This window comes from Centruroides vittatus, unplaced genomic scaffold (genome assembly GCF_030686945.1).
Source record: "Centruroides vittatus isolate TY-2023 unplaced genomic scaffold, ASM3068694v2 contig_943, whole genome shotgun sequence".
Classification (NCBI taxonomy): domain Eukaryota; kingdom Metazoa; phylum Arthropoda; class Arachnida; order Scorpiones; family Buthidae; genus Centruroides; species Centruroides vittatus.
The window spans coordinates 969,678-984,692 of NW_027122626.1; the positions used below are offsets into that span (position 1 = coordinate 969,678).

General features: G+C 30.5%; 1 protein-coding gene across 4 annotated transcripts in view; it reads right to left on the reverse strand.

The window, feature by feature from the left end:
• The window catches only part of LOC136985018 (SMC5-SMC6 complex localization factor protein 1-like), a 386,884-nt gene that overhangs the window by 364,676 nt on the left and 7,193 nt on the right, over positions 1-15,015 (reverse strand). For all 4 annotated transcript variants that reach the window (XR_010882270.1, XM_067282201.1, XM_067282200.1 and 1 more), the window contains exons 3-4: positions 13,108-13,348; positions 9,836-10,019 (exon numbers count right to left, since the gene is read on the reverse strand). Coding sequence is in view for 3 of the 4 variants with exons in the window: in XM_067282201.1 (XP_067138302.1) it covers positions 9,836-10,019; positions 13,108-13,348 (425 nt within the window). In the remaining variant the exon portion in view is untranslated. The remainder of the gene's footprint in view (positions 1-9,835; positions 10,020-13,107; positions 13,349-15,015) is intronic.

Below are 15,015 nucleotides of genomic sequence, written 5' to 3' on the forward strand. Positions count from 1 at the left end.
AAAATAAATGAATCAAAATTTGAAAACATTTCAAATCAGTTGGAACACGACCGTTTAAGGCCGTCCCTCGGAGTTCGAATTAAAGAGAGTCTACTGTATAAAAAAAAAAAAATTCCAGAAACGAGTTGCGTAACTTTCCCGGCATTATTTAAAACTTCGTGTGTGGCGCTATTTGTTATAAAATTTTATTTAACTTTTTGTATTATTTCATAGTTCTAAAATGGCAAAAAGCTTAATTTTGAGGGTAGAAATCAGTTTTATATTAAAAAAAATTGTAAATGCTAATAATGAGTAAAATCTTCATTAAACCCGATCCCACTCGAGATATGACACGACCTCCTCAATCTCCCCATCCCCTCGACCTTTAACTACCAAAATTTAATATCATCAATACCCTTAATACAAATTTCCCTGTAAAATTTCAGAAAATTTCGACGAAAAGCACAGGAGCTTTTAACTTCCAAGGGTGAACAAAATAGTGTCCCCTCAAACAAACATACAAAAAAATCCCCGAATTTTTCTCACATTTCTCGACGTTTCAAGGTCACGAGTCCAAAAATGTAAAAATTCTTGGGAGGTCATTTTTTTTGACTGATTGCCATACTTCCGAGAAAGTAACTTAATATAAAAGAATTTATTACGTTGTTTTGTGATCTGCATCTCTATTATCTAAATTAAGTTGACGGTAATTTATTTATTGCATAAAAACACAATTTAATAAATGCGGTTCTTATTATAGGCCTATAGCTTACTTGGTTCCTAATATAGCCTGCCTAGGCTGTAATTAGAACGCTTAACTAACTTTATTTCATTAACCTTTCCAAATAATTAAAATGCAAATCAGAAAAAAATTAATCTAATATAAACTACAACACTTACTCTGTTCACTAAACAGAAAATCAAACCGTTAACAGTTGTAATTAACTAGATTCGAATGATTTACCTTACCGAAAAAAAAACAGGATGAAGTGTTAGTCGAACCGACGGAAAATAAAAAAACTGCCATACACGGAAGCCATAAAGTATAAAAGTTCAAAACCGAAACCAAAATCAAATTAAGTTTCAATTCAGGAAAATCGGGGAGAAATGTAAAATTTATCAAGTCAAACAACCGAGAAAACAAGTAATATAAGTGTCGAGTCGGCGACACCAGACTTTGACATCGTCGCTCAAAAAAATAGAGGGGAAAGCAAAGTTTTAAAATAAAAGAAAATTTAAAGGGAAAATATTTAAAACTTAAGACGCAATAAGGTAAAACGAAACGAGAATGTAAAAGAACGAGCGTAGGTGTCTTGGTCATCGATAAAGCGTGATCAGAGTCGAGAGAGAGGATGGTGTCGAATAAACCATCCCGGGCAGACCTTTCTCGTGACCTAAACTAGTCTCAATTTTCACCTAGAAACAGGTAAGAGACCAATAGGGGAGCGGGAAAGGGAAAGCCCGACCAATTAGAAATGAATCGATCCCGAAAAACTCATAAAACCTCCGCCGTCAAGGACAAAAAAAAGCTTCCTCTAGAGCAGGGATGGGCAACCCGCATTAATATTTTTGCGACCCGCGTATCATAAAATATGAATAAGTATATCAATTTTTCCAGCTTAAGGAAATATAAAGCAAAAATTCAAACGTTATTTTCTAAAACTTATGTATGTGAATAGTTTTTCCGCAATAAATTTAGTAAAATTAAAACAAGAAACCGGCTAACAGACACATGGAATCTAATTTTAAACTAGCAGTGACTAATATTTAACCAAATGTTTCCAATATATTACGTTTACATCTGTGCCAGAAGCTAAATTAAGTATACCTATGCTAATTTATAATTATATATTAATAAATAATTGTGATTTACCGACATTTTTTTAATACTATTTTTTCATTTATGCGGTCCGCGTCAGTTCGAAAGTTTTGAAATGCGACCCTTACATAGAAAAAGGTCGCCCATCCCTGCTCTAGAGCAGTTTCTCAAACTTTTTGGTCCGCGACCCCCTTTTGCACTTAAAAATTTCAAAGGACCCCGAAGAATGAGTATGTGTAGAAAAACATCCCGGAGGGAGGGGGTTAATTTAAATTCAGGAAGAGTTAATTTGTTTTGTTTAATTAATCTATCCCATGTTGAAATTTCTCTCCGTTGCGTGTCGCTTTGCGTTGAATTTTTGTCAATATTAAGATTAACGAAATTTTTTTTAAATTACTTTTTTATTTTTCACAAACAAAATAAATATATTGAAAAATATAAAAACAAAAAAAAATTATATTTCGGAAGTTAATCTAGTCCCAAAACGTTCCGATTCACCATAACACAGTCCTCAGAAAAACAAGAAATACTTACCGCTCACGACGGGAAAAAAGTCTGGTTCAAATACTGGCGCGTCCTTAATTACCCTCTCACGGTCGCGCCAGTGCTGCCAGCGAAATACGCATATCAACTAAAACAATATTGAAGTAGCCCAAGACAGCCAAATATTGCAGCGCCACAGCACTAGCGGAAATTCGAATTTGCCGACTGAAACGCTTTCAGTTTTCGGACACGACTCTCTACTGTATTTCTAACTCGACTTGCCTACAGACGCAACGCTGCTAGCAAACACCGTTCCAAATGACAACGTTGTTCTATCATAGTTTAGGCGGAGAGTGGAACTCGGGGGATTCCCCAATAGCGCACAAATTTATGATTATTATATTTAGGCTCGTAGTTAAATATTTATATTGTTTTTATTATTTATATGTGCAATTTATTTAAGTAAAAATTATTTTATATATTTTTTATTTCTATTATTTCTAAACATGAATCCATAGTAAATTTATAAAATATTTGAAAAAAATTGATCTGGCATCAATTTTTCAGCGACCTCCCAAATATTTTTCACGACCCCCACTTTGAGAATCACTGCTCTAGAGAATACCCTTTTTGGTCGTCTCTTCTCTCCATGCTTCCGCTAATAAGTGCCTAGCTCATCGTTATCCAGGGCATCTATTCTACTCCGAACTCCAACTCGCCATCGCCCGGGACTCCACCACCGCAAGACGAAAACTCCTAGAGACTGACTCCCAACCGACGGGACAGCGACATCTGGGACCTTGTCAATCATTTGTAAGCATGACCTTCGAAAAATAAACGTTTCGTTCTCTTACAAAATTAAATAGAATTTACAAGAACTGTTTAAAGTATATCGTCGGAGTATGAGGACATTTTGGAAAGTTCAATTTCTATGCATTCGAAAAAATTTTCTTCAACATTTAAAATAAAGCTTCACTTTGTACATGTTGATAAGATAGAAGAGGAGAACAAATCGATGTTCAGGGGTAAAAGGGCCTAAGTCACCTTTTATTGATTCTGAGTTTACACAGTATTGTATTTGTAAGTGGTACAGCTTAAGCTGTGTGAGTGGGTAAAACAGGGCATGTAAAACGATATATATCTTTTTACTTGCGTTCTTTTACCCTCTGATAATTTTATCAGAGGGTAAAAGAAGATAAGTGACTTTCCTTTTTTTCCCCCTTACAGCTAGGTCAAGACTGACATGCCCTTAACTAATGTCGCTGCCTTATGTTCCTGATTTATGCTTTATTGTCAAAATAATAATGACAACTTTGAAATCGCTTATATACAAGAGTATGATTACTAAACATTTATTATTTTAATATATTTATTTATGAAACACGTTAACACTTAACTAAAACTGTACTTTTCCAACATGGCTGCCTATCGCACTTAATGTGTTGAATGATTGATGATGAGATAATTATTATTATTTTATTTCGTTCTCACTGTTGGATTTAGACATGAAAATATTAATCACAAGTAATAACTGACGAGGAAAATTACTTGTGCACCTCCCCTTATTCAAAGTCTGTGGAAAGGAAGGAAATACTGGTAATTTTGGCACTTCTTAACACAATAGTCTCTATCATTGTTATTAGATTACCATTGCAAAAATTATTATAGCAACATTCGTAAATTCACATCAACCCCAACGGAAAAAACTGCAGCCTCTTTCTATAAAGTGAATCATTATGGCACCGAGCATGCAGCAGGGCAGTCTTCCTCAGTCTCAGTCCTACACATCCACTAAATCAAACCACTGGTGGTAGTAATAATTATTGCGAGGTTGAGGCCGAAGTTTTAAACGCAAAAACATGTATGTTGGATGTTCAGCACCGCTTTCCTGTAAGCCTAGAAGTTTGACAATGGTGTTTGGAATGTCGAGCATGATTCCACTGACTTTGCAAACACCATTGTCTAACTTCTAGGCTTACAGGAAAGCGGGCACTGAACATCCAACGTACACGTTTTTACATTTAAAACTTTGGCCTCAACCTTGCTATTAATCTGGACATAACGATTGACAGATTTCTGGTGAGCGTTAATAAAAAACTGCAATTTACTACTTTTGGCTTGATTACTGAATCAGTTATAATTTCCTGTGTTACTGGCTTGAAAATAATATTATGTTATAGGCTTATGTCTAACTTTCTTACATTTAATAACATTATAAATACAAGAAGGAAGTCTGTGGTGAACAAGTTAATTTTTTCTAGCAGGACAACATCGATAACATTTCTACCCCTCAATCACAACAACTATCAACAGTAAAAAATAATGCAGAGAGTGACAAATTCATTCTCTGCATCATTTGACAACTGAAAAGCTGGAGATTCATATTAATCTTTATCCCATAAGACAGAATACCTTAATCACAGTGATATATTTTATTCTTACCATTTTAATTTACCAGTAAATAATTATTTTCAGGACATGTTTTCCTAATTTATTTTTCATTTACAACTCTGTAAAAGGTGTTCCATATTATTTTCATCAGACAACATTTACATGTATGTTTATTGCAGGAAGACTATCCATCAGATCTAGACATGGATGATAGTGATTCGGATCCGAATTATGAATGTAAAACTGAAGGCTCCAGCAGTGAAACTAATAGCAAGATAGACCCATGAGATCTAAGGCAACTCCACAGTGGCAAAGCATCCATGGTGATGCAGAAAATGAGACCAAAGCAAGGAGCAGGAAAATCAGGAAAGAGAAAAATCAAAGCATAACGTGAAGAAGCTTACACAACTGAAAGTGGTAAGGACCTAAGAGCAAGTCATTTCAAGAGATTATCAAGATGTGGAGTGAACTGCATCAGCAAAGTTAGTGAAAAAGCACAACAGATTTTGTTTGCAAAATACTGGAACATAAAAGTCTTGTGTCAGGAAGATCTTTTCTATCTGGATTAATTGACTTTGAAAAACCAAAGGTTGCAAGAAAATGAAGTACCACCACAGAAAAACAGAGAACCTTATTCTTACCACTTACCAATTGATGGAGTAGTCAAGGTAAGAGTATGCAAGAATTTTGTATCAGCAAAAAGAATTATCTGCAAATTCTTCAATGCTGGACAAAAGAGGAAAACTTAGTCTACCACAGAAATTCAAACATAGAATCATTAAGGGGAAAAATATTTTTCACTGCAAATACTGCTCGCTGCTCTCTTTCCAATAATAATGACTTTCATAAAGTCACTATTGTTGGAAAGAGAGCAGCAAGCAGTATTTGCCAGTTGGCTATATGATGAATAAAACATATGATATGTATAAACAATCTATTGAGAAGCCAATCACTTATGATTTTTACAGAAAACTTTTTCACAGAAAGAGACTGGCAATATAACCCCTCCAAAAACAGCACTTGCCAAACTTTTGATGAGTTAAAGACTAAGTTGGAGTTTGCAAAGATGCCAAAAAAACATGACATTCTAAGAGAGAAAAATGAACAGCTCTAGCATAGTAAACTTCCACATGAAAAAAAAAAAAAACGATAAATAGCAATCACAACAAAATATTTTGTCTTAACACAGTGACATCAGTACTTTACACCTTCACTCTTCTTGTCAAATATTCCATGTATTACTTTCTTATGAAAAAATAAAAATGTTGACAGTAGAGAAATATTCTCTTAGATGGGTAAACAGTATGTGTTTAACTACCAAATAAGTGTTAGTACTAAGTATTACATGACTTGCATGTAGTGACATCCTCTTTGTTAATTAAAAGAAATTACATGGCAATATTTCAAAAAAATACTTTGAGAGACTGATGGCTGAAAGCAACAGACAGGATTAACAGCTTATCCAATGGTTTAGTAATTGATGTAGAATCATTAAAATGATGATGTAGTCAGTGACTTTACCAAATAAAATGTAAAGTGGTCATTTTAAAAAAATATCAAAGCATTATCTCAGAATACTCTTTCCTGAGATGGACAACTTTCTCCAATACAACTGTATAATATAACATCCATTCATCCATATTAGATATAACAAAATTGAAGCTACAGATGAAAGACCAGTCTAAAGGTAACTATTTGCTTTTCTTTGGATGAGAGAGAATCTTAGAGAGAAATAGCCACCTAGAATCATGTTTGGGAGCACTGATCTCTCAAGAAGACAAGAGGCAATGACCAGAATACAACCCCTGGTGTTGCATGGTTGGATTTGATTCCTAGTCCCCAGAATAGTAGACTAATGCCTTATCTGCCTCAACCATTTGACTGTGCCTTTCCACTTTGCTTCTTCAAAATAATCAGTTACATTTTTAATATTTTTGTTTTTACAAGTAGCAATCAATAGCATTTTATGGTCTATAATTCAGGTGCATTGCTGTATCACTAACTGATGTACTGTATTGTATTATATAATATATATGGTGTTATGTAAAATTATGTAAAATATTAACAATATTTTATGATTGTCAGTTTTTCTTAACATATACTGTGTAGTATATCATACAGAATCAATTAACAACATTCCTTCAATATGAAGATCTCTTACTTAGATTTAAATCAAATTACAAATGGATAAATAAAGCAATAATAAAATTATTAGCTGCTTAAGTCTTGAATACTTCAATTTTTTGGAAATAGTTTCTCATCTGACATATATTTTTCTGATTTCTTCTTTATGCAAAATAATAATACTTTTTTAAAAATTATTTTGAAATAAAGAAAAATTACAAAATGTAGTACAGTACAGTAAAATTCACATTTAAATTTTGAAACAAAAACTTTGAAAACGAAGCATCATTGAAAGTGGAAATTACTAATGTCCTAACACAGAAAAGATACAGTACTTGTGATAAGTATTTCAACACAAATTCCTTTAATTTTGATTTCATACAAGATTCAAATTATTTGTTAAGATTCTCTACCAGGCAGAATATTTCCAAAATATTTAATCTTTCAGTCAGTATTAATTTTTAAATTCTTAAAAGAAATCTTTATGTAAAGGGGTAATTGGAACATGATTATTTTTTTCCAGCATGTTCCAATGAGCCTTTACATATAAGATGATGATGTTTAGATTGCTAATTAAAAGGGCCTTCATACATTGATCACATACAAAGGACACCTGAAAAGAAATAGAGCACATATAAAACATTGCAATATTGCATGGTTACTCCAAAAACTGAGAGCTTAAAAAGAACATCTTAGGAGACCCACCAAGGACGACACTATTGAACAAACAACTCAATCTAGACTCAGGCATGTGGTAGTGGATTAAAATCCTCAACTTAAATTTCAAATTTATAAAGACATAGCCAAATACTTAAACATTATATAAACAAACTTCATCAGCTAACCCGATATACATTAAAGCAATACACCAACCAAAGCCGAATTATCGGGCTAGAAACGGCTATAATAATAATAATAATTTATAACATAATTTGGTACTAGAGCTAGGCGTTAGGTGCCATCTCTTGCTAAATTTAATAATTATAATAGTTTAGAACTAACATGAACTAACTACTTAAACATTAACTACAATTGTAACCTAACAGTGTACAAATTATTATGTGATAATAAAGATAAAGTTGATGTCAAAAGAGCGCCAGTTTACAGTATTCCTGTTTATAATAATAGATTTAAGCCTAGACTAGTATACATAGATGTCATGAATTGATCATTAAATGAAAGACTCAAAGAACACAACTATAATATTGTTCACAATAAACTAATCATAGTTTTAGCCTGATATGCCATGGAATCGAGGGTAATGGGGAATGGATAAATCTAGAGAATGCTAAATTAATTTAAAACGTCTATAAAGAAAAATAAGGGATATAGAAATATTGGAAATTCATGAAGTCTCCATAAAAGAAGAATGTGTCAATTCCCAAGATTGTGAAATGTTATATGCAATGTGAAAGATTTTTTTTATGACAACCTGCAAGGTGGAATGTAGCCAGTAACTTTAATTTATATTTGGCTTTACTGCATAATGTTTTGGTTTTGATTCAAATTTTTAACCAATGTGTTGATTGGAAATCCAAATCAAACCTCTGACATCCTATGTAACATTAAAAAAATTAACATATTTTCAGTATTTTTGGAATGAAAAGTGTGCAAGGTACTTTTGACTCATCCTGTACATGATGTAGTGAGAAAGTAGGATTCTAAAGTTGTGGTGAAGTCTTAATTATGAATACAGATAGAAAAATTATCAAATAAACAGTAGTAGATTTCCGTTAAACAAAATATTTGTTTCTGTTATAACCATATTATTATCTTCTTTTCTCTTATACAGAGTTTATTGTATAGAGTAAAAAGTTAAATAAAAAACAAATTTTTACTTTATTTTCTTAATTTCTCAAATTAAATATTTAATTTGGAGTTACTAAATTTTGAATTCAATTTTGACCCACCTTTGAGAAAGTTTAGCCACTGCTAATATATAGCCTCTGATTTTGTGGTAATTAAATTCTATTAATACACTTATGTTTTATTATTTACTACAATTATGAGAATTTTATATATTATGTTTACAAAATTGTATGATATACAAATGTGTATATCATTTAATCATAGCAAAGAAAAAAAAAATTATAGCAAGACTAGACAACAGCTTTTATTCTATTATAATATTCATCTATATCAACAGTTACCAGTTTTCAACATACTAATTTTGTAATGCTATATTAGTAAATAATAATGAGAATAAAATTTAGTATTATTAGCAAATTAAATTTAATAATAAAATTGAATATTAACTGAAATAAATCTAAATAAATAAATTTTAAAATTTATTTGTTTAATTTTATTTAACTATATTCTGCTTTATTGGTGAATTTAATCAGTTTTATAAAATCCATAGTGCTTTGAAGTTCATCATCAAGAGTGTATATTCATGAAAGAAAATTTAAAAATACAATTTAGAATACTAAAAACATTTAAAATCACACACATTCTAAAATCTTACTAATAAATGCCAACTACATGAGCAAAAGAATCCTACATACATTCTATTCGATAAATTTTATCTTTACGGACTTTTATAAAAATGACAAAATTTTCCAATTAATAAAAGGAAATCTACACTAATTGTCCTTTCCTTTGTTTTTGCAACTACCTTTAATCTTCTAAAATTTACTGCTACTTCTAGTTCAACATATCAACATCCATAAAATTCATCATATCAAATCTTAAAGACACAACAAAACTTCCTTGAATATTCATTCTATAAACTTTTGTCCAGCAAGTGGCACATACATAGAATTCATCAGCTCATGGTGTTAACATTTGTTATAAAAATTTTATAATATGTGGAGTTTGTGTTCTAATTAGTATTTTTAAATTTTCTTCTGTAATTAAAAGTACCTCTTTAATGATGAGTTGAAAGGTTTGAAAATACTTAAGATATGTAATGTAATTATTTAAGCTTTCTAAAGAGTAGAACATGGATAAACATAAATTTGATTATTGGAGATTTAATCTTAGTTTGATTTTATTTCTAATAAAAGTAAAATATTTTAATAATTTATTTAAAATAAATACCAGAAGCAAGTAGTTATGAATGTATTCAGGAGTAACACAAAGAATGTTGGATTTCAGGAATTCTTTGACATCACATTCATTTTCTTTCTCCAAAATAACATGAGTCAGTTCACTAGTAAAGGAATTCATATCTGTTATTGGTTGTTTGTATTTAAAAACTTTTGCTCCTCCTTGTTTCAACATCCTATATTAGATAAAGATATAGACAAAATATAAACATACTAGTATTTAAATTTTAACAGAATAAATTAACAGAAAAATATAATTTCTAAAATTAAAAATTAATAGTAATAATAATAATAATGTAATACAATGTAAATAAATCCAACCAAATAAAGACAAAGTACTGTACATTTTCAATATACTTAGACAATATTAATCAAAAGAAAATAAAATAATTCACATAATCCATGATAATAAATAGTTTGTTTTAAAATTAAAAAATGCTTAAAATAATTAATCAAGAGCACTTTTGTTCATTTACTGTACAACTTGAGCCTTTTCAGTTGATTCAAATTCAAATGTTGTGTTTGGATGGTTTAAATATTCATAATATAAAAAAATATTACTATTCATTCATAAAAATTTTGGAAAGACTATATTTTTCAGATGAAATAACACAATATTCAATATTTTGAGTAAGGAAACATTGCACACATTAGATGTTTTAATATATAAAGCCTCTAACAAGAATAAAATTCTTTGATATTATCAATAGTAGTATCTCTTCTACACAGAAAAATCTATTCTATACATATAAAAGACTTAACTCAAAATTATCACAAAATTTTTGAACAAATGAGCAAAGTGAAGGGGTAGGCATGGAACAACCAAAGCAAAGCAACTGAAGATAAGACAGTTAGAACCAAATGGAGAAGTGAAGTGATGGAGATAGAAATGTTGGCTGCCCATCCTGTGGGAAGTAGCACAAAGGGAGCAAAATGAGTGGAGGTTGGTCCAAAGGAAGATGGCCCCTTGCAGTGGGTTAAATCATCATGAAATTTTTATTAGTCTATATTGGGAACAAGTGGACAAAGCCCACAGAGTGAGCATGTAAGGTAAACAATGTAACCATGAAATTGGAACATTTTTCTGTGGAACATTAAAAAAACTTGAGGTTTGATCAATTTGAAAAAAAATATATTTTTGTTTGTTCTGAAATTTGAAGGTTGTTATAGGTTTGATTTTAATGGAGAAAATCTGAAAGATTTTTGTGATATGAATAAAAACTATTTTTTTCCCCCAATTAACTTGTGTATGGAGGTGTGTTTTGAAATGGATCTGAAATTAGTTTATATTACAGAAACTAAACCATTAATTCTACACATGAAACTAAAAGATATATTCAGTTGTTTGTTATTAATTTTTTTTAGAACATAAGATAAAAAAGAAAGGTTTTCTTTATATAATAATCAATTTAATTTCTTTCTGACAAGAACCAAAATTACAATATGTATGAACAAAAAAAATACACATATAATCCAGTTCTATGATTTAAATTGAAATAAAACAGTACTTAGCTATTAATAATGTAAAACTTGAAATCTTTATTATAATAAGTAAATTATCATCATCATGTAATATACAGAGTGAGTCAAAAGATTACACGGAGATTTAGTTTTTGTTGTTGAATTTGAAAATTATTTTCAAGGTTAACAAAAAGGTCCCATCAAATACTCTATAAATGACTTCTTATTTAACTATATTAACAAAATTAATATATCTTCAGTACTTTTGGAATGAAAATGGTGCAAGGGACTTGACTCACCCTGAATATATATTAAATGATCAACAGAACTGCTGTAGCACGAAAAATTTGGCAACACTTTTCTGTGAGCAAAGTATGCCTGTTACTGACACAAATTATACACAAATTGAAAGAAATTTTGAACATTTATTTACTACGGACTCAACTGATAACATTTGAAACTCTAAATAAATAAACAAACTCAAGGACAATTCTGACTTTATAAGACTAAAATTTAAATAGTAATACTGTATATAATAATAAAATAAGAACAGTAAGCAAATTCAGTCTCTTCAAGATGTTAATTAGCTTTACTTCTAAATATCTCCAAAAGATTTAATTGGAATAATTTATAAGTATGCCTGAATGTCTAATCTTTTCTCAGAAAAACAGTTGTTGTGAATAAAAAGTTGTTACAAACTCCATAGACAGTTTGAAGACAGGCCCGTCTTTAGATGTGGGCCTACCGAGCCTGGGCCCACCGAGCCTGGGCCCAGGGGCCTCCTAATATTTGAGACCTCAAAATATGCAAAACTGAACAGAGAAACAAGTAATAAAATTATTATAAACAATAAACAATCATAAGGTATGTTTGATAAATTTTATTAAACATAAATATAACAATATGAAACACGTTTTTCTGACAACTTAAATTAAGAAATGAAATTAGAATTAACTTTAGTTAACAATGGACAATGAATCTAAAGTATTTTTTTTTCTATATTTTTTTCAGCAAAGTAATTAACTAAATCATTGAAATTTAATTTGTTTAATAAATCAGACTCAATATTTATGTATTCAAATTATTGACTATTATCAAAGTCATTAAAAGTGTATGTACTGATATGAAAAATTTTAACTATCAAATTCAATTCAATTAATTAATCTTAAAAAAAAAAATTACGATATGTCGGTAAGTATATTTCCTGGTTAGGCTACTTATTTTTACTCAAACATTCACATGTAAAATTTTTGAATAAAAATTTGATTATTAAATAAATGTACATTTAATTAATAGTAGTTCAAAAATTTTATTTGATGAGATAATTAGTTACCGTAATAAATTCTTTTAATTAAAAGAAATGTAAAAACTGAAAAATGTTTAGCAGAGAAAGCTAATTGAAAAAATTTATGAACATTAACTCTCCATTACAAATTCCTTAAAGAAGCCTCCAAGTTTTTCTTGGCCCAGGGCCTCGCATGTACCAGAAGGGCCTGTTTGAAGAAGTTTGTAAACATAAACATCTGTGTTTATAAAAATACAGATGATTGAGAATATTTTTGCATAAATCATTGCCTTAAACTCTTCATTCAAGTAACAATAATGAGCTAATATACATTTGGAAGTCAGTGTTGTATGACAAGTTAGTCAGATATCACTGACTCAACGTTACCAAACTCCTTGCATCACTTCTCATGAGTTCTTTCATTTGACCAGTATTATCGAGTATATTTCTTATCAGAATCAGTATATTTATCTTTTCATAGTAACTTACAAAAAATTATTATTAAAAATTACTCTCACCTGGAATATATCTTTTTCTTCTTATTATTTGATAATAAAATGACTACTTTCCAATTGTTAAACATTCCTGCATCCTGTGATTGAGCTGCTTTTCTACACAGTTTGGGTGCAGAATACAAATTCAAAGAAATATTTTTATTTTCAACATAACTTTTTTCATTCCATTCATATTTTTTTTCCTTTAACCAAATTCCTGCTTCAAAACTGTCATGTACATATTGAGGCTTTAAAATCCAAATACCTAATAAATAAAAATCAATTTAAATAACTCCACAAAATCTTCAAAAGCACCAGTACAATAATATGTTTAATACAAATATGTTGAGACAAACGTTTTCAATCAAATTAGGATTTGCTTCAAGTCATTAATGTTCAAAAGAATTAGAATGCAGGATGTTCCAATTTAAATATTTTAAAATTGTTGGAATAGTAAAGCCTTATAACACAAATACAGCAAAAATCACATCTAGGTGTTAACATTAATGTTAAAACTACAATAAAAATTAACAAATACATTTTAAAATCATGCAAATTAATTGATTTCCTATTTTTTTAATGTTGCCTGGATCATTGAAAAAGGATTGCCAGGCATGTGAGATATTTGTCTCCTTAAAATTGATGCATTCCCCTTTAGTTCGGCTTTAAAAATTTCCAGAGCCTCTAAAGTTTTGATTTGATCTGTGTGAAGAGAGAGTCTAATGAGCCTGGCTTGCTGTAGTTTAGCTTCTATGTCCATTTCAGAAGCATATATTGCTAGGGCGGTGGTCTGTTTTTTGTATTCTATATCATATCTATGTTCTGCCAGCCGTTTTTAAGGGATCTCTGTTGAACCAATGTACACAAGATCCCTATGAAGTCTGTCATCCCTGATACACCCCTGGTGCATTGTAGGTGTTAATAACATCCTTGCCATTTCTTAATAACTTATATACTGACGGGTTACACATGTATGTTATTGAACAATCTCTACGAGTAGCAATATCTTGGTATAAAGCTTTTAATCCCCAGTCGTAATCAATTAGTATATGCTTGCCACTAGTCAAAATCCTTATTATCACCCTTGTTAAGATTGGAAGTGGTGTGTTCATTCATTCTTTTAATATAACTCTTTGCTAAACCTTGTACCACTTTTCTAGGGTAACCATGTGTAGCCACTATTTTCTCTATATGTTTTAATTCTTGTCTTGAACTAATTATGCATGTGCAGTGTGTGAAGGCTCTTTTTGTAAGGGCTCTGAACGCTGCTATTTTGCAACTATAAGGATCATTTGAAGTGGTTGGTATGAATTATGGCTAGTATCCTGGTTTATAGTAAATGTCTGTTTTGATCTGGCCATTTCTAAAGTAGATATTCAGGTCTAGGAAGTGGGCGTGATTGTCGCTGCATTGTTCTATGTTAAGTGTAAGACCATATGGGTTATTATTCATGCATTGTATAAAGTTGTTGATATCTGGTTCGGTTCTCCAAATGATCAAGATATCATTTATATATCTCTTATATGTGATTATCTCCAGAAGGAATGTTGGTAGTACATTCTGTTCCAAGTTGCATATCACCAATTTGTATAGGTCCCCTGACAGCAGGCTGCCCATAGGCAGTCCAAGTTTCTGTATGTACAAGCTTTTCACATGGATCAAATCAAAACTTTAGAGGCTCTGGAAATTTTTAAAGCCGGACTAAAGGGGAATGCATCAGTTTTAAGAAGGAGACAAATATCTCACATGCCTGGCAATCCTTTTTCGATGATCCCAGCAACATTAAAAAGATAGGAAATCAATTAATTTGCATATGATTTTAAAATGTATTTGTTAATTTTTATTTTAGTTTTAATGTTAATGTTAACACCTAGATGTGATTTTTGCTGTATATATATTATAAGGCTTTACCATTCCAACGATTTTAAAATA